The sequence below is a fragment of the Taudactylus pleione genome, unplaced genomic scaffold (genome assembly GCF_031769625.1).
Source record: "Taudactylus pleione unplaced genomic scaffold, aTauple2 ptg000407l, whole genome shotgun sequence".
Taxonomy (NCBI): Eukaryota; Metazoa; Chordata; class Amphibia; order Anura; family Myobatrachidae; genus Taudactylus; species Taudactylus pleione.
This window is the reverse complement of record NW_028284809.1, coordinates 657,504-684,241: the sequence shown is the minus strand read 5'-3', so window position 1 is coordinate 684,241 and position 26,738 is coordinate 657,504. Positions and strand designations below refer to the sequence as shown.

Genomic DNA, 26,738 nt, shown 5'->3' with positions numbered 1-26,738 from the left:
GGAAAAACACAGCTATGAGGGTGGTATTGCCTGTTCCACACAGATACTGCAGATGCCACTGCAGTGTTCTAGCAATGCTGACCATGCCCAGATGTCATTGTTGCTTTTAAAGGGGGGGAGGTATCAGGACTTGGGGGTCTATTTACTAAGCAGTGTTAGGAGACAGAGTGAAAAGTGATAAGGTGCCAGCCAATCAGCTCCCAACTGTCATTTTCCAAACACAGCCTGTGAGGTGGCAGTTAGGAGCTGATTGGCTGGTACCTTATAACTTTTCACTCTGTCTCCTAACACTGCTTAGTAAATAGACCCCTTGGGACCTTATTTGTCAATGAGTTTTATCATTCACAACGAGTGATAAAACTCGTTGTGTATGATGATGGTGCTCCAGCCAATCAGCTCCCAACTGTCATCTGTTTGAAAAATTATAGTTGGGAGCTGATTGGCTGGAGCACCATTTGGAGAGAGATAAAATGGAGAAATTGCCTATAGTAAGTAACCAATCAGTTTCTAACTGTCATTTATCTAGCACCGCTTTATCTCTTTCGAAGGTTTGACACATCTCCCCCATTGTCCCTTATGTGACCAACTGCCGCTCTCTGCTGACAGTCCATCTCCATTGGTATGAGTTGTCCAAGTCTCCCTGGGGGCAGGATGTCTCAAGCATTGGATATTGTATTAGAGGGTACATACGGTCAGATTTTCTGGAAGATATAAACGATAACGATTGTAAAAATCGCTACATGTTTGGCATGCATCGACGAACGAGGCGCGTGCCCGCATGTCAGATAACGATATCTGAAATTTACTGTGTTTGCAGTCAGATTTGGATGATATCATTCATTTAAATACTGTCAGAAATCGTTCATTGTTCATGAAATCGTTAATATTGTTCATCGTTATTGTTCAACGATATCGATGAGCTAGCAAATCTGGCCATGTGTATGCACCATAAGCGATAAATCCTGCCACTTATCGCTTGTATAACAACTTTTAAAACCGTTTATTAATGATGTATGCATGGACAATTATTAGAGCTGTCCCTTGCGAAGAGAGGACTGCCGGGTTTATGACCTGGGAGTCCCATTACACATGCGCGGCCGTTGGCCAGCGCATTCGCAGGCCACATGGGGACAGAGAGGGATCCTTAGGAACAAGCTCCTGAATGTTTAGCTTTCCTGGAGATTGATGTATACCTGCGTATTGCAGACCCATTGATTTCTATGCTGACTGTAGTGGCAAAGGTCCACAGAGGATATCGCATTTCTAATAGATATATATAATCTTGAACAGGGCCGTTGAGACATCAGAAGGGCCCCAGTGCTAGAGAGGGGGCCCATGTTGGGTCCTCCAGACAAGCCACGGCCCTGTTAAACTTTTCCTGCTCCACCCCCTCTTGGAAACCCTGATCTTGAACCCCACAAGTCCAAAACCGTATGGCGAAATGGGGTACAAACTTAAATGCCAATTCTAGGTCTAGTTTAGCCATCAATGCACCTTTGTCTCAAGTTATTATCCTTTATTTATATGGCGTCACAAGGGATCCGCAGCGCCTTACAGAGTACATAAACAGATACAGTATGAGCAAAACAACTAAAAAGTACAGAATATAGCAGAACATGGTTTATAAACAATGCTGCATCAACAGTCATAATATAACCAAATAAGCAGCAGGGCAGCAGAAACCAAGGGTTTGGTGTCGTTGTTGGTAATGGGAAGGAAATGATGGTATAAGTAAGGGAAGGAGAAGCACATGAAGGATTAGGGCCCTGCTCGTGAGAGCTTACATTCTAAATAGGGATGAGCGGGTTCAGTTCTCAGAGAACCAAGCCCACCCGAATTTTGCAGATCCAAGTCGGATCCAAGCAGGCTCGGAGTTTCCCGCCTGACTCGGATCTCGAAACCGAGGCAAAACCATAGAGTCAGAAATCTCGCAGTTTGCGAGCTTACGTCTCTATGATCAATGTAGTATATAGGGACCACGCGGGGGACGCCATTTCACTCCAGCTGTGGAGACTAAACAGGGAGGGTGGGTAATGTAGGGCTGGGAGAGTGATGCTGTGCTGTCTGCTGTGTCCTGGGCTGGTGAACTGCTGATCCATTCTGGGCTGGTGCTCTGCTATCTGCTGTGTCCATCTGAACTGGTGCAGAATACATCTGGGCTGGTGCTGCGTCCATCCGGGCCCAAGTTATGGACTCCCAAAAAAAAATTTATTGGAAAAAAAAAACTAAAAATAAAAGTGTCTTTTAGTGTAATATTTTTCTGTGTGTGTGTGTTAGGCTTAACCGCACAAGATCCAGCCAGCAATGCAAGTTGCAACCTAGTGCTGCCTGACTCCAGTCGTGATCAATCGCTGCTCTGGGCCCAAGTTCTGGAGCATAAAAAAAATAAAAGTAAATTGTCTTTTTTTTATTCTTTAACTTTAATTGTCTGTGTGTGCATGTATCCAGCCAGCAACGCAAGTTGCAACCTAGTGCTGCCCCACTCCAGTCGTGATCAATCGCTGCTCTGGGCCCAAGTTCTTGAACATAAAAAAAATGTAAATCAATTGTTTTTTCTTTTATCTTTTACTGTCTGTGTGTGTGTGTATCCAGCCAGCAACACAAGTTGCAACCTAGTGCTGCCCCACTCCAGTCATGATCAGCCACTACTCTGGGCCCAAGTTCTTGAGCATAAAAACAATGAAAATCAATTGTCTTTTTTTGTCTAATATTTTTGTGTGTGTGCACGACTGCACGTGTGTGAATTTTGTAACCGCACCTTAGCTACACTATTGGTGCTTGTGACACTGCTTCAAGACCACAGAAAATATGAAGGGCTGTCACATGACAGGAGAGTAAGGCCAAGAACCACATGTTGTAGCTGCCACCAGCAGTGCAAAGACGTCAACTTCCTCGTCCTCTATGAAGGCCCATGCCCCAGGGCTTAAATCACGCCATCGATATGGTAAAGCAAGTTTTACCGAAGTCAAGAAAAAAAAAATTGAAAGGATATTTGCCTTTAGATAAACAAAAAATTGGCAAAATGCCATTCACTACACGAAGTGGCAAGGAAAGGATAAGGCCTTGACCTTTCTTTATAAAGACTGCTAGTTCTGATTCTGATAGCCCTTTGGAAAAAAACAACTGTGTGCCCAGAGAAATCGAAATCACAATCCCCGAGGAGAGTGCAAGTGTGTCCGCGGTTGCCATGTGTGAGCTAGACCTAAATACTAGTATACTGGAGGATCCTCCAAGTTCCAACATTTGTGTGCCCTCTGTAAATGTGGGGAAGGGCAGTCAACATCTTGCAGACGTAGTCAGTGAGGATGCTTCTGTGGAATTGCACATGGAGGAGCAGGATATTTTGGTAGTTGAAGGTGCTAAGGATGATGAGGATGTTGATGATAAAGATGTTGATTATGAGGATGTTGATGCCGAGGATGTCCTTTGTGTAAGTAAGGCAACAGCTGTTGCCCATGGATTGAAAAAGCCAAAGCCCATTGTTGTCATGCCGTGTCAAAAGACAAAAAAATCTACTTCTCACGTGTGGAATTATTTCCACCCCAATCTGGACAACAGTTGTCAAGCCATATGTGACCATTGCAAAGCAAAAGTGAGTAGAGGGAGGGACCTAAACCACCTAGGAACCTCCTCCTTGTTACGTCACTTGAAGCGCATTCATCAAATATCAAAGTGTATGTAGCCAAGTTCCAAAACTCAAAACATAACAAGTCCAGTGTCACCTACCTGCTCCCTCTCTGTGGGTTCCAAGCGCCTTCGATCTCCAACACCAACACCTGCATCATCATCAACATCATCATTCGTGATCGAAAATAATTAAAAAAAACAATTGACTATTAAACAGTCCTTTGATAGAGGAAGTAAGTAAAACAGCTGTCACCCAGTTTCACAGCGGGTCACTGACGCCATGACGGCTGTGCTAGTATTAGATGGTGAAATAATAAAAAATGAGGATGATAGTGTGTAGGAAGTGCAAAAGGAGGATGAGGGGGAAATTTGTGTCCTATCTGACGCTAATGTGGATGTTGATGATAAGGATGTGGTTTGCGTAAATCTGTCACCAGTGATAGCAGTTCTTGCTAATGATAAAAAGAAAGCCAGAAAAGCCATGTCTTGGGTGTGGAATTATTTTAATCTAAATTCTGACAACAGTTGTGAAGGCATCTGTTCCATTTGTAAAGCCAAAGTTAGCAGAGGAAGGGACGTTAACCATCTAGGCACCTCTTACCTGTTACGTCATTTGAGGCGAGTTCATGCAATTTGTTTAACAAAATTATAATTTGTAAATTAATAACACGCAGTCCAGTATCAGCTACCAGCAGTTTGGACCAGCACATGCAATCTCCACCACCAACACCCTCATCATCAACCTCCTCTTTAATAATTGAAGGTAGACCTTTCAAAAAATGTTTTGTGGGGGCCCAAACAAACCAAGGAGTTCAGCCAAGAAAGTGTCAGTCCTAGTGGCTAAAGTGCTTGGTTTGTTAAACTGTGCATGTTCTTTATAATATCCCACATAAGAGTGAGTGGGAGGAACAATTCCATCTTGCACCTCTTTCCTTTACATTTGGCACAATTTGAGGCATTGCCGACTGACATTATTATAGTTTATTAAAGTGCCATCCTGTCTGCCACTGCTGTGTGGCAATGTTTCATAGATGTCCTATATTTTTTTAAACTGCCGTGGTTTGTGCTGCTGCTCTGTTGCTTACTTTAGCCAGCCAGCTCGCTGCAGCCTTTGGCCTGTATTGGTGAAAGATAGTGAAATCAATATCGTGAGGTGGTTCAAAATGCCTGAAAATCATTGTTATTAAGGTGAATACTACTGTAGGAACAAAAACAGGCCCAAATTATGTGGATTTAGCTGTTTATATAATTTTTGGAAAAAAATACAGATCCAAAACCAAAACCTAAAAACAAAACACCAAGGAAAAAATCCAAAACCAGATTCAGATCCAAAACCAGAGGAGATCCAGATCCAAAACCACAACCAAAACACGGGGGTCGGCGCACATCTCTGATTCTAAAGGGGAGGGGCAGACAGACAGAGGTGACAAAGTTGGGGTAGATAGTGAAGAAGAAGCATGGAGTAGCGGGTTAGGATGAGAGCTGGAAGGCTTTGACGAAGTAGCGGGTCTTGAGAGCCCGTTTGAAGATTAGTAGAGAGGTGGGGAGTCTGATAGGGGGAGGAAGAGAGTTCCAGAGGTGGTGAGCAGCACAGGCAAAATATTGGAGGCGGGAGTGGGAGGAAGTAATTAGTTGGCAGGAGAGATGGCGTGCATTTGTAGAGCAAAGTGGGCAGATGGGAGGGTGAAGGGGGACGAGGTCAGAGATGTTACTTGGAAAGGAATGGGTGAGGGTTTTGTAAGTGAGTATGAGGAGTTTGATTTGGGTCTGAAGGGGAAGAGGAAACAGTGGAGCGCTTGTAGGAGAGGGGAGGTATATGTAGTGCATTTAGAGAGGAAGATGAGCTGGGCACCAGCATTGAGGACAGATTGAATGGAAAGAGATGGGACGGAGGCCAAATAGAAGAAGGTTACAGTTGTCCAGCCTAGAGATGACCAGTGAGTGGATGAGGGTCTTAGTTTCCGCAAGGGTAAGAAAGGGTCTGATCCTGGATCATAAGTTGGTTGGCGCTGCGATTTTTACCCTCCCATAGTTATGTACCTGAAGCCCTTCCATAAAACCTTACTATATAAATGCTGCAACATGCTGTAGGTCAGGCTTCAACTCCACACCTCGGTATAACTTAACCTCCTAGACCCTGGACACCCGCGGTGAGCGCTATCAATCAAGTCTCTGTACTTTAAAAATGTTCCCTAGTTCTGGTTCTCCAGCAAGAATGGCACAAACAGCAACATACCAATCATCTACCTGCCAAGGGACTTGCTATCCTCTGCTATTGCTCCTGGTCTACAATATGCCTGTTCTGCTACTGTCACTGTTGAAAGTGAAATGCACTACTGTGGAGACTCCATTTTCTTCCTCCACGAAGGTTTCATTCCCTGTTCCATGATAGCTGCCTGACTTAGCTACTGTGCATCTGCACTGCCATCTTGTTCTCTGTGTGGAGTGTCACAGTGGGAGACAGTAGTCTACCATTTAGCTCCAAAAATACCCCGGTGTTACTGCCACCCACAACACCTTCCAGCATCCCTGTACCACTACCTGGTCACTAGATAGACTCACTGGCTGGTGAGTTGTATATCACCCTGCTCCGCTCATGCTCCTTTCCATCAAACCAGTATATAACAGTGAGTACGGTTGTATCTCATATAACAACCAATTAAAAATCACTCCACTGGTTAAGCAATTGGGCTGTTCACAGTCTCAGGGCATCCACTGGTGTGTACTGGGACTCTGCTATACCTACACACATATTTCCAACAGTCAGCACATCGCCATACCCACCCTTCTCTATGCACACTACCATTTGCTTGCACATGCTCCTATCTAATGCTGGGTATCCATACGGATAGGGGTCCTCCACTACCACATTCCCTCCCTGCTGCTCGCATGTGCCTTATGTACGCTGCCTCTTATCTCTTGCACCTTCTGTTAGAAAAGTACAACAGCTGTAGGAGCTACCAGACCTTCGCTCTGATGACCCCATTAGAGCGCCATCATTGTTGCTGGAACAGTCCTGCCGCAGTTCACAGTACACTTTCCACCTCCTAACTCACCCGCTTCATCGCTGTCGGAGGGCGCTGCCATTCCATCCTGGCTTGTTTGGCCATTTCTCGGTGTATTTGCTCTTCTTCTCTTTGACATGCGGTTGATTTCCACGTCGCCGTCTGCCGTGGAGCCTAAAAAGACACACATCAGAAATTCCCGCCTAAGGTTGATCAGCCCTGGATTTGGGACACGGATGGTTGGCTGGAGAACACAGAGAGACAATTGGGTGACAATGGGGATGTGGTTATGATGACAATACTGCCCTTTGTCAGGGTCACCCTGCAATGTGAATACCAAACGGGCGGCTTGGTATGACAAATGGACTTAAAATGGGGGCCCGTTGGCCACTGCTATAACAAATATAAAACTTTAATTTAAATTTCAGAGGAATGAGTAATTAAGTTCCAAAAACGATGAAGTACACAAAAGTACTTTGAGAGTCAATCCAATTCTGCCTTATTTTTTTGGAGCTAACCTTCATAGAGCTGACGTACAATGCAATATCAAGATCTATCTGCAGAGGAGCACATCACAATCTGCGGAGAGGTAAGTATTTATCAACTAAGGGTGCAGGGTGTGCGGTGTGGGGATGTAGTCTGGAACCCGATGGTCTAAATGCCGACGGCCGGCTTCCAGACTGCTTTATCCCGACTAGGGACGAATGACAGGCGTCTAAATGTAGACGCCTGTCATTTGCCCGACGTCTGGAGACCGGCGCCCGGCATCCCGATCGAGCAGATGCCGGGCGCCGCAGCGGACAGCCGTGCGGGGGGGGGAGGGTTAGGTTTAGGGCTCCCGGGGGGGACTTAGGGTTAGGCACCCCCACGGGAGGTTAGGGTTTGGCTAGGGGGAGGGAGGGTTAGGGTTAGGCACCCCCGGGGGAGGTTAGGGTTAGGCTAGGGGGAGGGAGGGTTAGGGTTAGGCACCCCCACGGGAGGTTAGGGTTAGGCATCCCCATGGGAGGTTAGGGTTAGGCTAGGGGGAGAGAGGGTTAGGGTTAGGCACCCCCGGGGGAGGTTAGGATTAGGCACCCCCCCCCAGCGGCGGGGAAGGGGGGGTTAGGTTTAGGCACTTAGAGGGGGGTTAGGGTTAGGCACCCCTAAGGAGGGTTAGGGTTAGGAGAGTTAGGTTAGGTTAGTAAATACTTACCTTTAGGATGATCAGGATTTCCTCCATTGTCGGGCTGCCGCTGTCGGGAATTGAACCGCCGGCCATGCGGTAATACATATCACACCTGCGGTGTGGGCCCCCCTCTGGACCCAGGGGCCCGTGTGCACCGCACACCTTGCACCCATTATAAAGACGCCTATGGTAATATATTGTCCTTTATTGTTCCTTGGAGAACCACAAGTACCAGCATGCGGGGCATTAAGGGCCTGCTGGTACTGTACCTCAAGTTAACCTGCAAAAGAAATATTTAAAAAATGACAGGACACACACACTGTAGGGTTTAGTCTTTTATTACACATTCACTCACTCACTCACACACTCACTCACTCACTCACTCACTCACTCACACACTCACTCACTCACACATTCACGCACTCTCTCACACAAACACACCTGCACTCACTCACTCACTGACTCACACAAACACACCTGCACTCACTCACACAAACACACCTGCACTCACACAAACACACCTGCACTCACTCACTGACTCACACAAACACACCTGCACTCACTCACATAAACACACCTGCACTCACTCACACAAACACACCTGCACTCACTCACTCACACAAACACACCTGCACTCACTCACTCACTGACTCACACAAACACACCTGCACTCACTCACACAAACACACCTGCACTCACACAAACACACCTGCACTCACTCACTGACTCACACAAACACACCTGCACTCACTCACATAAACACACCTGCACTCACTCACACAAACACACCTGCACTCACTCAAACACACCTGCACTCACTCACTCACTGACTCACACAAACACACCTGCACTCACTCACACAAACACACCTGCACTCACTCACTCACACAAACACACCTGCACTCACTCACTCACACAAACACACCTGCACTCACTCACACAAACACACCTGCACTCACTCACTCAAACACACCTGCACTCACTCATTCAGAGCCGGACGCTCTGACCAGAGCGCTTGCTCTGAATCAGGGCCCTCCTCCATTAAAATGGAGAATCCTCCTGGACGCTCGTATAGCTGTGGGTCACCACCCACAGCATATACGAGCGTCTAAAAAGATGGTCGCGATGGTCTTGACCATCGCGACCATCGGACTTGCGAGTGAAACCCTGCGGTCGGGTCTCTCAGCCACAAGCCCTGGAGTGATTTTGGCTCTATCAGAGCCAAAATCACTCCCACTGACATCACTAGTGATGTCAGTGGGGCCGGCTTCAGACGGTAGGCGTTCCCATGGGAACGCCTCCGTCTGGCCGCCACGCCCCCGGCACGCCCACCAAAGGGGGCGTGCTGTCAGTCGCCATCGACAGCACGCCCCCTTTGGTGCGAGACTCCGAGCGACGGATTCCCCGTCGCTCGCCGGGTCTCGCGCATGCGCACGACGGAGCTCCCTCCGTCGTGCGCATGCGCAGTGGGGAACATCGACCTACTTGCGAGCGTACTGCCGCTTGCGAGTGGGTCTGAATGACCCCCATAGTACCGACCTCTAAGGTTGGTACTTCGCGAATGACGGCTCAGCCGCTGCATTTACCATAGAAATGCACTGGCTGAACGTTCATTGGCTGAGAGATGCGAGCTTCCTCCTCTCAGCCAATCAGCGGTTCCCACCATCAGCCAATCAGCATTCCCACCATTGACTACATTGAGTTAATTTGTTGAACTGAATTATTTATGTCCACTTACGTTTGACACACAAATGTATTACGCTGCCATTATTACAGCTCCAAACAGGCCCAGGTGACAGTACTTTTTGAGACATTCATAGGAACTATAAGAAGCACTTAGACATTTAAATCTACTATTTTCAATCACCAGGCCTGGGCCACATGTTCTGCAGGAGCTTGTACACTGGAATACACACCCTACACAAGTGTTTCACCCCTGAGACATTATAACAATGATTACAAGTGTACAGTATTACAGCACAAAAAGCTCATCACTGTTTACTTACCCACTTAGGGCCTGATTCAGACCCACTCGCGAGCGGCTGTCCGCTCGCAAGTGGGTCGATGTTATGGACTGAGCATGCGCACGACGGAGGGAGCTCCGTCGTGCGCATGCGCCAGACGCGACGAGCGAAGGAAAGTCCTTCGCTCGTTGTGTCCGATCAAAGGGGGCGTGCTGTCAATGTTGATTGACAGCACGCCCCCTTTGGTGGGCGTGCCGGGGGCGTGCCTCCCTGACGGGGGCGTTCCCACGGGAACGCCTCCCGTCAGAAGCCGGCCCACTGACATCACTAGTGATGTCAGTGGGAGTGATTTTGGCTCTGATAGAGCCAAAATCACTCCGGAGCTTGCGGTTGAAAACCTCAACCGCAGGCTCCGGCTCGCAAATTCGATGGTCGCGATGGTCTCGACCATCGCGACCATCACAATGCACGTTCGTATAGCCTGTGGGTGGTGACACCAGGAGGACGCTCCATGAAAATGGAGCCCGGCCCTCATTCAGAGCGTGCGCTCTGCTCAGAGCGTACGGCTCTGAATGAGGGCCTTAGTCTTTGTTTGGCACAGTACCGCCTACAGAGTTACGGTATTTATATTGGCCTTTATATCCTCCACATACATACACTGTGGGTCTGATTCAGAGCAGGACGATATTTGCGCTCGCTCGTTCAGAAAAAGGGGGTGGCTATTTAAATTAACCGTTCGCTCTTTGCGGTCTGTTCACGCCTCTATGTCTGAACGAGCGAACAAAACATGCGATCGTTATTTTGAAAAATACGCCCCCTGGCCGCTCGCACCATACGTCATGTCCGCTATTTATTAGATTAATCGAGTACATCGAACAGCGTATGAACTGCTCGCTATTCTTGTGGTTGGTTTTCCTACCGCAATCAAGCGAGCAGTTCTGGCTAAAAGAAACCCAACTGACGTGGTCGATGACGCTGCTTTGTTAATTATGCACACCCTTAAAACGCCCGTTTTGACCGTTTGGCACGCCTGCGTTCTGATCTCCACTCCCCATTTTCAAGCACCTTCCCTTGTTACCACCCACAAACGCCTCACTCTGTCACTTAAATTAGCAGGCATTCGCTATTTTGCGAGCACACGCTGGTTCACGCATGCGTATTACAACCCGTACGCATGTGCAGATGTGCGAACATCGCTCGGAACGAACGAGCGGCCGCTTACGAGCGGCTCTGAATGAGGTCCTCTGTCCGTTGGGCTTCCGTTGTTTTGTTTTCAGAAGACCTTGGACTCTACCTGGAGACCGACCTCCTCCGGGGAGAAGTATGTAGTGTGCGTGTGTAATGTAGGATTATCATATGGTGTGTGTGAACTGTGTTTTTTTTTTTATATTTTCTTTTTGGTGAATTGGTACAAGTGAGAGAAGACCCCTGGCACTTGTGGTTCTCCTAGTGCAGCAGGGCAAGCTTGCTGGGACCTGTAGTCCCACTTTAAAAAACAATATTATTTTTAATTTTTACACATTATCCCCGCACCCACCGCCACCAGGGGTGCAAGAAAGAGCCCTGGGCTGGGTGATCCTCAGGAGGGGGGGAACTAATTTTATTTTTGGGGTCCCCACTTTCTGAGGATTGTCAGCGGGGTTGGTCTATGCTGTGTGTCTCCTGCTATGGCATTACCACCCCAGCTGATTCAGCCTGGTATTGGTTATAGGGAAATGGGGGGAACCCCATGTAGTTATTTCCCCCGATTTTCCTGATGTATGTCCGTGGCTGGTTATGCTTTTGGTCGAGGGGGGCATTTTTTTCCTGATTTTTAACTGTTTCTTTACACACAGAAGCCTGCATTGATCACACTGATCTGTGCAGGCTTCTGCAGAATACGCTCCTCAGAACATATCTATTAATTTCTTATTTTCTACTCCATGTTTTATCTATGTTTTTCAATATGGTTTTTAGTAAATCAGGGGGGCACCGCACTGCACACTCTGCACCCATATTATTTTAAACTCACGTGTCCGTGGTCCCGCGTCGGGTGTCAGTGCTACTCAGAACACCGGAAAATGGCTGCGGCAGCCATTTTTTGGGTGTTCTGCGCATGCGTTTCAGACTCCGGGGGCTGGACAGCCGCGTCAGTCAGCTGCCGGCCACTGGGGAGAGAGGAGGGGGCCCGGACGGGGAGTGCACACGGGCCCCCTCCTCTCTTAAGACGCCCCTAATTTCTGTCTATGAAAAGTACTCTCGTGTTGGTTCGATGGTCTATTGCAGCGTTTTTCAACCACTGTGCCGTGGCACACTAGTATGCCACGAGTGGTTGTTAAGTGTGCTGCGGCGGTCAGCTCAGAGCACTAGTAGTGTAGTCTGTTTTATTCCTGAGAAGGCCAATGTAGTGTGTTTTATTCCTGTGGAGGCCAATGTAGTGTGTTTTATTCCTGTGGAGGCCAATGTAGTGTGTTTTATTCCTGTGGGGGACAATGTAGTGTGTTTTATACCTGTGGGGGCCAATGTAGTGTGTTTTAATCCTGAGGAGGTCAATGTAGTGTGTTTTATACCTGTGGGGGCCAATGTAGTGTGTTTTATTCCTGAGGAGGTCAATGTAGTGTGTTTTATTCCTGAGGAGGCCAATGTAGTGTGTTTTATTCCTGTGGAGGCCAATGTAGTGTGTTTTATTCCTGAGGAGGCCAATGTAGTGTGTTTTATTCCTGTGGGGGACAATGTAGTGTGTTTTATACCTGTGGGGGCCAATGTAGTGTGTTTTATTCCTGAGGAGGTCAATGTAGTGTGTTTTATTCCTGAGGAGGCCAATGTAGTGTGTTTTATTCCTGTGGAGGCCAATGTAGTGTGTTTTATTCCTGTGGAGGCCAATGTAGTGTGTTTTATTCCTGTGGAGGCCAATATAGTGTGTTTTATTCCTGTGGAGGCCAATGTAGTGTGTTTTATTCCTGTGGAGACCAATGTAGTGTGTCTTATTTCTGTGGAGGCCAATGTAGTGTGTTTTATTCCTGTGGAGGCCAATGTAGTGTGTTTTATTCCTGTGGAGGCCAATGTAGTGTGTTTTATTCCTGTGGAGGCCAATGTAGTGTGTTTTATTCCTGTGGAGGCCAATGTAGTGTGTTTTATTCCTGTGGAGGCCAATGTAGTGTGTTTTATTCCTGAGGAGGCCAATGTAGTGTGTTTTATTCCTGAGGAGGCCAATGTAGTGTGTTTTATTCCTGAGGAGGCCAATGTAGTGTGTTTTATTCCTGAGGAGGCCAATGTAGTGTGTTTTATTCCTGTGGAGACCAATGTAGTGTGTCTTATTTCTGTGGAGGCCAATGTAGTGTGTTTTATTCCTGTGGAGGCCAATGTAGTGTGTTTTATTCCTGTGGACGCCAATGTAGTGTGTTTTATTCCTGTGGAGGCCAATGTAGTGTGTTTTATTCCTGTGGAGGCCAATGTAGTGTGTTTTATTCCTGTGGAGGCCAATGTAGTGTGTTTTATTCCTGAGGAGGCCAATGTAGTGTGTTTTATTCCTGAGGAGGCCAATGTAGTGTGTTTTATTCCTGAGGAGGCCAATGTAGTGTGTTTTATTCCTGTGGAGGCCAATGAAGTGTGTTTTATTCCTGTGGAGGCCAATGTAGTGTGTTTTATTCCTGTGGAGGCCAATGTAGTGTGTTTTATTCCTGTGGAGGCCAATGTAGTGTGTTTTATTCCTGTGGAGGCCAATGTAGTGTGTTTTATTCCTGAGGAGGTCAATGTAGTGTGTTTTATTCCTGAGGAGGCCAATGTAGTGTGTTTTATTCCTGAGGAGGCCAATGTAGTGTGTTTTATTCCAGAGTAGGCCAATGTAGTGTGTTTTATTCCTGTGGAGGCCAATGTAGTGTGTTTTATTCCTGTGGAGGCCAATATAGTGTGTTTTATTCCTGTGGAGGCCAATGTAGTGTGTTTTATTCCTGTGGAGACCAATGTAGTGTGTCTTATTTCTGTGGAGGCCAATGTAGTGTGTTTTATTCCTGTGGAGGCCAATGTAGTGTGTTTTATTCCTGTGGAGGCCAATATAGTGTGTTTTATTCCTGTGGAGGCCAATGTAGTGTGTTTTATTCCTGTGGAGGCCAATGTAGTGTGTTTTATTCCTGTGGAGGCCAATGTAGTGTGTTTTATTCCTGTGGAGGCCAATGTAGTGTGTTTTATTCCTGAGGAGGCCAATGTAGTGTGTTTTATTCCTGTGGAGGCCAATGTAGTGTGTTTTATTCCTGTGGAGGCCAATGTAGTGTGTTTTATTCCTGAGGAGGCCAATGTAGTGTGTTTTATTTCTGTGGAGGCCAATGTAGTGTGTTTTATTCCTGTGGAGGCCAATGTAGTGTGTTTTATTCCTGTGGAGGCCAATGTAGTGTGTTTTATTCCTGTGGAGGCCAATGTAGTGTGTTTTATTCCTGTGGAGGCCAATGTAGTGTGTTTTATTCCTGTGGAGGCCAATGTAGTGTGTTTTATTCCTGTGGAGGCCAATGTAGTGTGTTTTATTCCTGTGGAGGCCAATGTAGTGTGTTTTATTCCTGTGGAGGCCAATGTAGTGTGTTTTATTCCTGAGGAGGCCAATGTAGTGTGTTTTATTCCTGTGGAGGCCAATGTAGTGTGTTTTATTCCTGAGGAGGCCAATGTAGTGTGTTTTATTCCTGTGGAGGCCAATGTAGTGTGTTTTATTCCTGTGGAGGCCAATGTAGTGTGTTTTATTCCTGTGGAGACCAATGTAGTGTGTCTTATTTCTGTGGAGGCCAATGTAGTGTGTTTTATTCCTGTGGAGGCCAATGTAGTGTGTTTTATTCCTGTGGAGGCCAATGTAGTGTGTTTTATTCCTGTGGAGGCCAATGTAGTGTGTTTTATTCCTGTGGAGGCCAATGTAGTGTGTTTTATTCCTGTGGAGGCCAATGTAGTGTGTTTTATTCCTGAGGAGGCCAATGTAGTGTGTTTTATTCCTGAGGAGGCCAATGTAGTGTGTTTTATTCCTGTGGAGGCCAATGTAGTGTGTTTTATTCCTGAGGAGGCCAATGTAGTGTGTTTTATTCCTGTGGAGGCCAATGTAGTGTGTTTTATTCCTGTGGAGGCCAATGTAGTGTGTTTTATTCCTGTGGAGACCAATGTAGTGTGTCTTATTTCTGTGGAGGCCAATGTAGTGTGTTTTATTCCTGTGGAGGCCAATGTAGTGTGTTTTATTCCTGTGGAGGCCAATGTAGTGTGTTTTATTCCTGTGGAGGCCAATGTAGTGTGTTTTATTCCTGTGGAGGCCAATGTAGTGTGTTTTATTCCTGTGGAGGCCAATGTAGTGTGTTTTATTCCTGTGGAGGCCAATGTAGTGTGTTTTATTCCTGTGGAGGCCAATGTAGTGTGTTTTATTCCTGAGGAGGCCAATGTAGTGTGTTTTATTCCTGTGGAGGCCAATGTAGTGTGTTTTATTCCTGAGGAGGCCAATGTAGTGTGTTTTATTCCTGTGGAGGCCAATGTAGTGTGTTTTATTCCTGTGGAGGCCAATGTAGTGTGTTTTATTCCTGTGGAGGCCAATGTAGTGTGTTTTATTCCTGTGGAGGCCAATGTAGTGTGTTTTTTGTTCCTGTGGAGGCCAATGTAGTGTGTTTTATTCCTGTGGAGGCCAATGTAGTGTGTTTTATTCCTGTGGAGGCCAATGTAGTGTGTTTTATTCCTGTGGAGGCCAATGTAGTGTGTTTTATTCCTGTGGAGGCCAATGTAGTGTGTTTTATTCCTATGGAGGCCAATGTAGTGTGTTTTATTCCTGTGGAGGCCAATGTAGTGTGTTTTTTGTTCCTGTGGAGGCCAATGTAGTGTGTTTTATTCCTGTGGAGGCCAATGTAGTGTGTTTTATTCCTGTGGAGGCCAATGTAGTGTGTTTTATTCCTGTGGAGGCCAATGTAGTGTGTTTTATTCCTGTGGAGGCCAATATTTGTGTATATTTTTATGTGGGAGCCAATGTTTATGTTTTTTTCACTGGTCATGCACACCACATAGCCGGATGGTGTGCCTTGGCAATTCTAAAATCTTGTGTAGTGTGCCTCGTGTTGAAAAGGTTGAAAATCATTGGTCTATTGACTTCTATTTGTGTGTTTTGCCGTCTATTTCAGAGCAGATTCGTGTTAATGCACTTGTATTTGCCTTTAGTAAATCTCTGAGTTTAAAAATCAGGGAAAACTCGCATGGGAATTCAATCTCGGCCAGACACGATCCTTAGTATATATACCCCCTAAAGCGCTCACTCATTGCTAGGCCTTCCTTATTCCATTAACCTATTTATTTCCAGACAGAGCCCCAACATCCCAAGATGCAGACAAGCAGCTACTGAGCATAAGACAGGAGCAGTATCAGGTAGTGACAGCTGGAAGACCAGGTAGGAGAGAACTGTCCTGATTCTGGGGTGACAGACAGTCATGATTTTATGCAACTGTCCTGCCCAGTGAGGACTTTGGCCCTGATTCAGAGCCGGACGCTCTGACCAGAGCGCTCGCTCTGAATCAGGGCCCACCTCCATAAATATGGAGCGTCCTCCTGGACGCTCGTATAGCTGTGGGTCACCACCCACAGCATATACGAGCGTGCAGGATGATGGTCGCGATGGTCTTGACCATCGCGACCATCGAAACTGCGAGCAGAAGCCTGCGGTTGAGTTTCTCAACTGCAAGGCCAGGAGTGATTTTGGCTCTATCTGAGCCAAAATCACTCCCACTGACATCACTAGTGATGTCAGTGGGGCCGGCTTCAGACTGTAGGCGTTCCCTTGGGAACACCTCCGTCTGGCAGGCACGCCCCCCGTGCGCCCACCAAAGGGGGCGTGCTGTCAGTCAACATCGACAGCACGCCCCCTTTGATGAGACACTACGAGCGAAGGAAAGTCCTTCGCTCGTCGCGTCTCGCGCATGCGCACGACGGAGCTCCCTCCGTTGTGCGCATGCGCAGTGCAGACCATCGACCCACTTGCGAGCGGACAGCCGCTCGCGAGTGGGTCTGAATGAGGGCCTTTGTCCCGACTCCCCAATGCAGGGACAGTTGTGAGGTATGTTCCGCTCCCTTGTGCCCTGCTCGTAATGGGAAACTGCCTGCACATAATAGCAGTGCACCGAGCATTGCTGGTGTATATGAAGGGGGAGCTTGATGCAGCTTCCGCACTGGTCATGCCCACTCTGGTGGCATGGCATGGCATGGAGACTCCTCTAGCAATCCTGTGTATGTCCCTGGAGAATACATGCAGAATTCCAATGGATAGTTACCAGTTCTACTCTCTCCCACCTGCTCTGAAGCCCCGGCTACCTGCTGCTGTTGTAGGTGCTGCCTCAAGCTCACTTGCTGCTGTCTGAGTGCTGGAATATTAGTGCTCGGTTTAGAAAAGATAAGTACAATGTAGCTCAATATGCACCGATATCACATTTATAGCATACACCATTAATACAGAGCACCAATAGCCCCTACAATATATTAGGAGGGGTCACTAACTTCAAAGCCCCCACATAACATAAAACTAATCATACCAGTCCCCACATATATTGAACCCTTACACGGATCCATACTTGTATAATATTAGCCCCCACGCAGCCTGCTACCACATTACATTTCTCTCATTACACACCAGTCCCCATATAAGGCTAACCCCAATACACACTAGTCCCCATGTAACACTAATAAGCCTACCAGACCCTGTCTAATTCTAAAGTTGGCCACCTGTTACCATATAAAATGAAACACACAATTCAGTCCCCCACCTAACATGCACACACACACACACACACAAACTAGCCCCATGTAACCCCTCCCCATACCAGTCTCCACATAACATCAGCCTCCCCATACCAGTCCCAACATAACATCAGCCTGCCTATACCAGTCCCCACATAACATCAGTCTCCCCATACCAGCCCCCACATAACATCAGTCTCCCCATACCAGCCCCCACATAACATCAGTCTCCCCATACCAGTCCCCACATAACATCAGCCTCCCCATGCCAGCCCCCACATAATATCAGTCTCCCCATACCAGCCCCCACATAACATCAGTCTCCCCATACCAGTCCCCACATAACATCAGTCTCCCCATATCAGTCCTCACATAACATTGATTCCCCCAAAAGCCCCAGGCAATCTTAATACCCTCCATTCCCACCATTACGTTAACTCCTCTCCAGTCTCCACAAAGCATTAATACCTCCCCAATTCTCTTAGTACATTAATCATCCATGGTTCAGCACTTGTATAAGGTGGCTGTTTCCATGAAGGGCCCTCCACGAGGAAGTGCAGCAGTCCCCGGCCACCTGGCCCGCTTATTATTATAGGAAAGCCCACCATTCCTTCATGTCCATGTGTGGCAGCTCAGTCCTCCCATGCCTGTATCAGGTCTTGTTAAAGCCTGCTTAGGTAGTCCACTATAGATCCAATATGCCAACCTGCCCCTTGGCACATCCCACCTTGATATCAGACCTAATGTCCAATAACAGCTTCTTCTGCCTAGCGAAATTCTAGCTTTTTCTGGAATGGTTATTTTGACCCTGTCTACCTGGCAAAAATAAGGCTGGACCTGCTGGCCTGTGGTCTCCAAGACTCAAACTGTAGATAGTGGAATAGCGTAATTGCTAAGCACATAAAAATAGCCCATCCATTCCCACCTTCAGTTAATGACTGTTCCGTTCTCTAACAAAAGTCGTCCAAGTGTTGGTGAGAGCAGTGTTGTGTTCATGGCCAGAGGTAAGAGTGTAATGCACAGGGAATCATGAAGTCCTGAGATATTTCCTCACAATCCTGCACCTCAGGGTCGGTCTATAGCAGATTTCAGGTGCTTGTGCCTCATCGTAATATGCAGAGGACCTTTTATAATTAGCTGTGGATAATATTAACTGATATACTGTACCTTTAACCTGCAGAGTGGTGCGCCAGCTCTTTTCCAACGACTTGTATTTGATGTAGCAGGTATAGATACCGGCATCTTCTCTCTGGACATTTTTCAGCTCAAGAGATGCATGTCCTTTACTGAGGGCATCCTCGCTTATAAAGGGCTTATTCAGGCCACAGCATGTCTTGTTCATGAACAACTTGGGCACCCCATCTTTTAACCAATGCAAGGTCAGCATTCCCAGTTCAAAGGGGGGTTCCGTCTTGAAGATACATTTCAGGGTAACATTCTCTCCAGGTGTAGCCTTCCAAGCATCGTTTCCAACAATAGTTAAAAAAGCGCCAGAATTGCTTTTACTTCCAGTTGTTTGGGCTTCACTCAGATCTAGGGGGACAGGTGAACAGTCAGGTCCTCACCACCAATGGTCAGGTCCTCACTACCATCAGCCAGGTCCTCAACACTAACTGTCAGGTCTTTAAAGCCAAAAGTTAGGTGCTCACCACCAATATTCAGGTCACTATCTCAGTGAGGTCCTCACCACTAACAGTCAGGCCCTCACCACAACAGTCAGGTCCTCACCACAACAATCAGGTCCTCACCACCAACAGTCAGGTGGTCACCACCAACAGTCAGGTGGTCGCCACCAACAGTCAGGTCCTCTCTACCAACCATCAGATCCTCTGTACAAACAGTCAGGTCTTCACTATAAACAGTCAGATCCTCTGTACAAACAGTCAGATCCTCTCTACCAACAGTCAGATCCTCTCTACAAACAGTCAGGTCCTCAATATCAACAGTCAGATCCTCTCTACCAACAGTCTGATCCTCTCTACCAACAGTCAGCAGAGCCATAACTAGACTTTTTGGTGCCCTGTGCCAGAAAGAGCATTGGTGCCCCCCTCATTTTTCAAAGGGACATAATGCACCCAAAAAAGGGCCATGGTTTCATGGGGAAGGGCCAGGGAAGAGATAGGAGAGGCCAGGAGATGATGGGGATGAAATATGAGGAAGCTACAAGCAAGAATGATAATAAACAGACATTTGACAGGCCCAAACAGCGCCCCCTGACCTGTGGTGCCTGTGCGATGGCACTGGCCGCATTACCCTAACTCCGGCCCTGACAGTCAGGTCCTCACTACCAACAGTCAGATCCTCACTACCAACAGTCAGATCCTCACTACCAACAGTCAAATCCTCACTACCAACAGTCAGATCCTCACTACCAACAGTCAAATCCTCACTACCAACAGTCAAATCCTCACTACCAACAGTCAAATCCTCACTACCAACAGTCAGATCCTCACTACCAACAGTCAAATCCTCACTACCAACAGTCAGATCCTCACTACCAACAGTCAGGTCTTCACTACCTATCAGTGAGATGACAAATTATACTTACTTCCATGTTTAAAAATAAGTACCTCTAACGTCTTCATAACCCAAAAACTAATTTATTTAGGTATAAACTGACTTACCGCTTAAAATGCACAATAGTTGTAAAAGGATAAAACATTTAGTCATGGTGAGGTTAGGTCTGTTTTGCATCAGTTCCAGGGAAAAGTGAAAGTCACTGAGCAAAATTGTCAAAAATACGTAATCTCCTTATCACATAAAACACTTGGTGAGGGGTGGGACATATAACGCATACTTTTATCCTACTAAACCTGTCACATAGAGCTCCGTTATGATAACTGCCTGACATCGTTACACTGAAAAACGTCAGGTGAAGGTAACTTCATTTACCAGTATCAGACGTATATGGAAAATATAAACAATAGTAGAGCGCTAACACACAGTTGTGAAAAATAAAAAATACTAGTTTATTGATACCTTTTACAGATAGAGATTAATTATATCAGCTTATTAGCACATTTAAAAAACCATTATCAGTAGACCAGTCATAAATATTCATACATATGATGTAAAAAACTCCTAGGCATATATAACAATCTGATTACATTTTCACAGCCACATTAATCTCTGAACAGACAAATGAAATGACCCCTATTAGGAAGTTGTAAACTTCCCTGTGTTATGAGCGCGATGCAAGAACAATTCTTTGTGGGATATTGTGCTGTGTGAATCTCAGCGAGATAAAATCCTGTACTGTCTAAACCAGGCTTGTCCAACCCGCGGCCCGCGGGCCGCATGCGGCCCAGGTCGGCTCGTAATGTGGCCCGCATACCTCTCAAGTGTCCCGGATTCAGCGGGACATTCACGATATGTCCCGCTGTTCCGGGATTGCTCACTGTAGTCCCGGCGCCCCCAGACCACGCCCCCACGCTCTCCTTCACTCACTGTGCCGCCAGCGTAATTGCGCATGCTGGGCGGTCACAGTGGCATAGCAGTACTCTGTGGTGGCCGCGGCTCCGTCGGGTGATTTCTGCGCTCTGCTTACAAGCGATACTGTCTGGTAAGCAGAGCTTGGTACAGTAGCTGTGTGGGGGTGTTTGACTGGGGGTACTCAGCTTGATGCAGGGGATTTGTGGGGTTTTCGGGTAGCTTGGTACAGGAGCCGGGGGGGTTGGGGGACTCAGCTTGATGCAGGGGGTGGGGGATGGGTGAGAGAGCTTGGTACAGGAGCCGAGGCACTGGCATGGCATATATACTGGAGGGGGCACAAAATTTCAGTATGATGAAATATCACTGCATAGTACACCAAGAAAATTTATATGCAAAAGCTTTAAAGATGGCTAACGTCATGCAGATTGTCATCAAGGCTGTAAATTTCATAAGGTCCAAAGGATTGAATCATCGCCAATTCCAGGAATTCCTTAAATGTATGGATGCTGAGTATGGGGACATCATTTACTTTTCTGAAGTAAGATGGTTAAGTCGAGGGAAAATGCTGGCAAGATTTTATGATCTGAGAAATGAAATCAAGTCATTTATGGAATCTAAAACAAAATGTGTGCCAGAACTTGACGATGAAAAGTGGCTCACAGATTTGGCATTTTTAGTCGATTTGACCACTCATTTAAATGAGTTAAACATGCGTCTTCAAGGTGAAAACCAATTGATCAGCACAATGTTTCAAACTATAACAGTGTTCGAAATGAAACTGAAACTATGGCATTCTCAAATGAAGGCAAAAATTTGATGCATTTTAGCACATTGGCTAAACACGCCTCTGTGAACACGGAAAAATATGCAGCCTTGCTTTTCAATTTGGTACAGGAATTTGAGAACAGGTTTCAAGATTTTAGAAAAAATCAGCCATCTTTTCTGATATTTGCAACTCCCTTTTCAGTGGACATTAATATATTACCTGCCAATTTGCCAATGGAATGCATAGAGCTCCAATCTGACATTCAACTGAAAGAAAAATTGGACCATTTCTCTTTAATGGACTTCTATAAGATATATGTTCCCAGAGAAAAATATCCTTCACTTCACAATCATGCCTTATTCATGTCATCACTATTTGGAAGCACCTACATTTGTGAGCAGCTATTTTCAAGGATGAAGCACACAAAGAATAAAACTAGAACCAAAATATCTGATGAGCACCTTGAGCACTCACTGAGAATTGCAACAAGTTCCATCGAAGCAAATATGGATGCATTGGTGGCTGAGAAACAATGTCAAACATCTCACTAACTTCATTTCTAAGTAAGTTTAATATGTTAACTATGTTTTCTATGGTTTTTTTGGATGATCAGGTATCGTTACTGTTATTTTATTTTATGTGCGGCCCAAACCAAATTTTCATCTTCTAATGTGGCCCAGGGAAGGTGAAAGGTTGGACACCCCAGGTCTAAACCAACTGACACATATATATTTGTATCTCTTGAAAGTGCTACTAAAGAAACAGATCTAAGAATGTCATTAAGAAACAAAGGCCCTCATTCAGAGCCGTACGCTCTGAGCAGAGCGCACGCTCTGCATGAGGGCCGGGCTCCATTTTCATGGAGCGTCCTCCTGGACGCTCGTATAGCTGTGGGTCACCACCCACAGGCTATACGAGCGTGCATTTTGATGGCCGCGATGGTCGTGACTAGGGGTGTGCACCGGCCACTTTTCGTGTTTTGTGTTTTGGTTTTGGATCTGGATCTTTCTTCGTGTTTTGGATCTGGATTGGTTTTGCCAAAACCACCCTTCCGTGTTTTGGGTTCTGGGTTTTGTGTTTTGGATCTGTATTTTTTTTTAAAAAAGCATAAAAACAGCTAAAATCACAGAATTTGTAGGTTTTTCTGCTCCTATGCTATTATTAACCTCAATAACCTTAATTTCCACTCATTTCCAGTCTATTCTGAACACCTCACACCTCACAATAGTGTTTTTATGTCCAAAAGGTTGCACCGAGGTAGCTGGATGACTATGCTAAGCGACACGAGTGGGCGGCACAAACACGTGACCCATCTAGGCGTGAAACTGCAGTGGCAGACAGGATGGCAGTTTGAAAAACTAGGCCCCAAACTGTACATAATGCAAAGAAAAAAAAGAGGTGCAAGATGGAATTGTCCTTGGGCCCTCCCACCCACCCTTATGTTGTATAAACAGGACATGCACACTTTAACAAACCAATCATTTCAGCGCCAGGGTCTGCCACACAACTGTGGCTGAAATGATTGGTTCGTTTGGGCCCCCACAAAACAAGCTGGCAATTAATGTGTCCCTGCACAAACTGGCTCTATGGAGGCAAGATGTCATCCTCATCCTCCTCATCCACCGATTCCTCACCCTCTTCAGTGTGTACATCCTCATCCTCACAAAGTATTAACTCGTCCCCACTTGAATCCACCACCACAGGTCCCTCTGTACCTTCTGGAGGCTGGTCTCCCTGGAAGAGCTGATAATTCATTTTGATGAACATCATCTTCTCCACATTCTGTGGAAGCAACCTCCTACGCCTTTCGCTGACAAGGTTCCCGGCTGCACTAAACACTCTTTCGGAGTACACACTGGAGGGGGGGCAACTCAGGTAAAATAGAGCCAGTTTGTACAGGGGCCTCCAAATTGCCTCTTTTTCCTGCCAGTACAGGTATGGACTGTCTGCCATGCCTACTTGGATGCTGTCACCGATGTAATCCTCCACCATTCTGTCAATGGTGACAGTATCATATGCAGTGACAGTAGACATGTCAGAAATTGTTGCCAGGTCCTTCAGTCCGGACCAGATGTCCAAACTTGGTCCTGCCTGCCCTGCATCACCGCCAGCGGGTTGCTTAGGATACCTAAGTTTTTTCCTGGCAGCCCCAGTTGCAGGGGAAAATGAAGAAGGAGCCGTTGACGTGTCACGTTCCGCTTCAGCTGACAGTGTGTTCACCAGCAGGTCTTTGCACCTCTGCAGGCTTGTGTCGGCCGGAAAGAGAGACACCACATAGGCTTTAAACCTAGGATCGAGCACGGTGGCCAAAACGTAGTGGTCTGATTTCAACAGATTGACCACCCTGGAATCCTGGCAAAGCGAATGAAGGGCTTCATCCACAAGTCCCACATGCCGAGCGGAATCGCTCCGTCTTAGCTCCTCCTTCACTTTCTCCAGCTGCTTCTGCAAAAGCCTGATGAGGGGAATGACCTGACTCAAGCTGGCAGTGTCTGAACTGACTTCACGTGTGGCAAGTTCGAAGGGCTGGAGAACCTTGCACAACACGGAAATCATTCTCCACTGCACTTGAGTCAGGTGCATACCCCCTCCTTTGCCTATGTCATAGGTGGATGTATAGGCTTGTATGGCCTTTTGCTGCTCCTCCATCCTCTGAAGCATATAGAGGGTTGAGTTCCACCGCGTCACAACCTCTTGCTTCAGGTGATGGCGGGGCAGGTTCAAGAGTGTTTGCTGGCGCTCCAGTCTTCGGCACGCAGTCGCTGAAGGGCGAAAGTGGCCAGAAATTTTTCGGGCCACCCAAAGCGTCTCCTGCACGCCCCTGTCGCTTTTCAGAAAATTCTGCACCACCAAGTTTATTGTGTGAGCAAAACATGGGACGTGCTGGAATTTGCCCAGATGTAATGCCCGCACAATATTGGTGGCGTTGTCAGATATCACAAATCCCCAGGAGAGTCTAAGTGGGGTAAGCCACTGGGCGATGATTTCCCTCAGTTTCTCTAAGAGGTTGTCGGCGGTGTGCCTCTTACTGAAACCGGTGATACACAGCGTAGCCTGCCTTGTAACGAGCTGGCATTTCTGAGATGCTGCTACTGGTGACGCTGCTGCTGTTGCTGCGTAAGGTGATACATCTACCCAGTGGGCTGTCACAGTCATATAGTCCTTAGTCTGCCCTGTTCCACTTGTCCACATGTCCGTGGTTAAGTGGACATTGTGTACAACGGCATTTTTCAGGACACTGAGGACACTTTTTCTGACGTTTCTGTACAGTCTCGGTATCGCCTGCCTAGTGAAGTGGAATCTAGACGGGATTTGGAACCGGGGACACACTACCTCCATCAATTGTCTAAATCCCACTGCACTAATGGCGGATACCGGACGCACGTCTAACACCAACATAGCAGTCAAGGCCTCAGTTATACGTTTTGCTTCAGGATGACTGCTGTCGTACTTCATCCTCCTCGCTAAGGACTGTTGGAGGGTCAATTGTTTAGTAAAAGTAGTGGTGTTCCTACTTCCTCTCTGGGATGATGAATGACTCCCAGCAGCAGCAACAGCAGCAGCGGCAGCAGTAGGCGTAGCAATGCAGGATCCTCCAGAGGAATCCCGGATAGGAGAGTCAGTCATGCCAGTGACATGGCCTGCAGGACTACTTCCGATCCTGACTAAGGAGGAAATTGACGAGGAGGGAGTTGACGGTGTGGTTTGCAGGCGCTTGGATACAACAGGACAACGGGATTTAGGTGTCCCTGGACTGCTTACGGTCTTAGCCAAAGTTTCTGAACTTGACAGTAACTTTTTATGAACGCGCTGCAGGTGCCGTATAAGGGAGGATGTTCCTAGGTGGTTGACGTCCCTACCCCTACTTATTTCACCTTTACATATGGTACATATGGCAAGACAGTTGTTGTCCGGATTTGGATAGAAATATTGCCAGACCAAAGAGGTGGAATGTTTGGTCTTCTGCCCAGGCATGACCGTGATGGGCTTTTTCATCCCACGGACAACAACTGTCTCCCCCGGAGCCTGATTTAAACAAACCACATCACCATCAGAATCCTCCTCGCCAACTTCCTCCTCAGTGCCAGCTACACCAGTATCCTCATCCTGTTGTACTTCAACAGTGACATCTTCAATTTGCATATCAGCAAGTGGACTGTGGGTGCTCCTTTCAGCACTTGCAGGGGGCGTGCAAATGGTGGAAAGAGCCACCTCTTCCCGTCCAGTGCTGGGAAGGTCAGGCATCGCAACCACCACCACACTTGGACTCTCCTTGGGGATTTGTGATATCTTCTTAGAAAGCACAGTTCTTCGCTGTGCTTTTGCCAGCTTAACTCTTTTGATTTTTTTAGTGGGAGGAGGGCTTCCATCGTCATGTGAAGCTGAACCACTAGTCATGAACATACTAGGGATCGACCTTAACCGTTCCTTGCCACTCCGTGTCGTAAATGGCATATTGGCAAGTTTACGTTTCTCTTCAGCTGATTTAAATGTCTTTTTCAAGGTCATTTTCCTGAACTTTGCCATTTGGGATTGTATGTGCCCTCTACTATGACATTGGGCATCGGCCTTGGCAGACGACGTTGATGGCATGTTATCGTCTATGTCATGACTAGTGGCAGCAGCTTCAGCACTAGGAGGAAGTGGTTCTTGATCTTTCTCTATTTTATTTTTATCGGAGAAAGTTTGGTCCTCCATTTATGTTATATCGATTTGATATATACGTGCGGCTAAACACAGAAAATAATTTTTTTTTTGGTTTGGACTGGAGTGTACTTTCAGGGGTTACAGCACCCTTTAACGGTCAAGCCAGCCGGCCCTTTACTTATGACACAGGCGCACGCTTGGCACTACTTTGTTGATGCACGTGCGGCTACTGCGCACACAATTCACAAACACAGAAAATAATTTTTTTTTTGGTTTGGACTGGAGTGTACTTTGGGGGTTACAGCACCCTTTAACGGTCAAGCCAGCCGGCCCTTTACTTATGACACAGGCGCACTCTTGGCACTACTTTGTTGATGCACGTGCGGCTACTGCGCACACAATTCACAAACACAGAAAATAAT

The 26,738-nt window shown here is 46.8% G+C and overlaps 1 protein-coding gene across 1 annotated transcript in view; it reads right to left on the bottom strand.

Annotated features, from left to right (window-relative positions):
* LOC148506342 (uncharacterized) overlaps window positions 1-26,738 on the bottom strand; it is a 63,011-nt gene that overhangs the window by 2,954 nt on the left and 33,319 nt on the right. The window contains exons 4-5 of the mRNA XM_088446832.1: window positions 18,639-19,004; window positions 6,684-6,806 (exon numbers count right to left, since the gene is read on the bottom strand). Coding sequence (XP_088302958.1) covers window positions 6,684-6,806; window positions 18,639-19,004 — 489 coding nt within the window. The remainder of the gene's footprint in view (window positions 1-6,683; window positions 6,807-18,638; window positions 19,005-26,738) is intronic.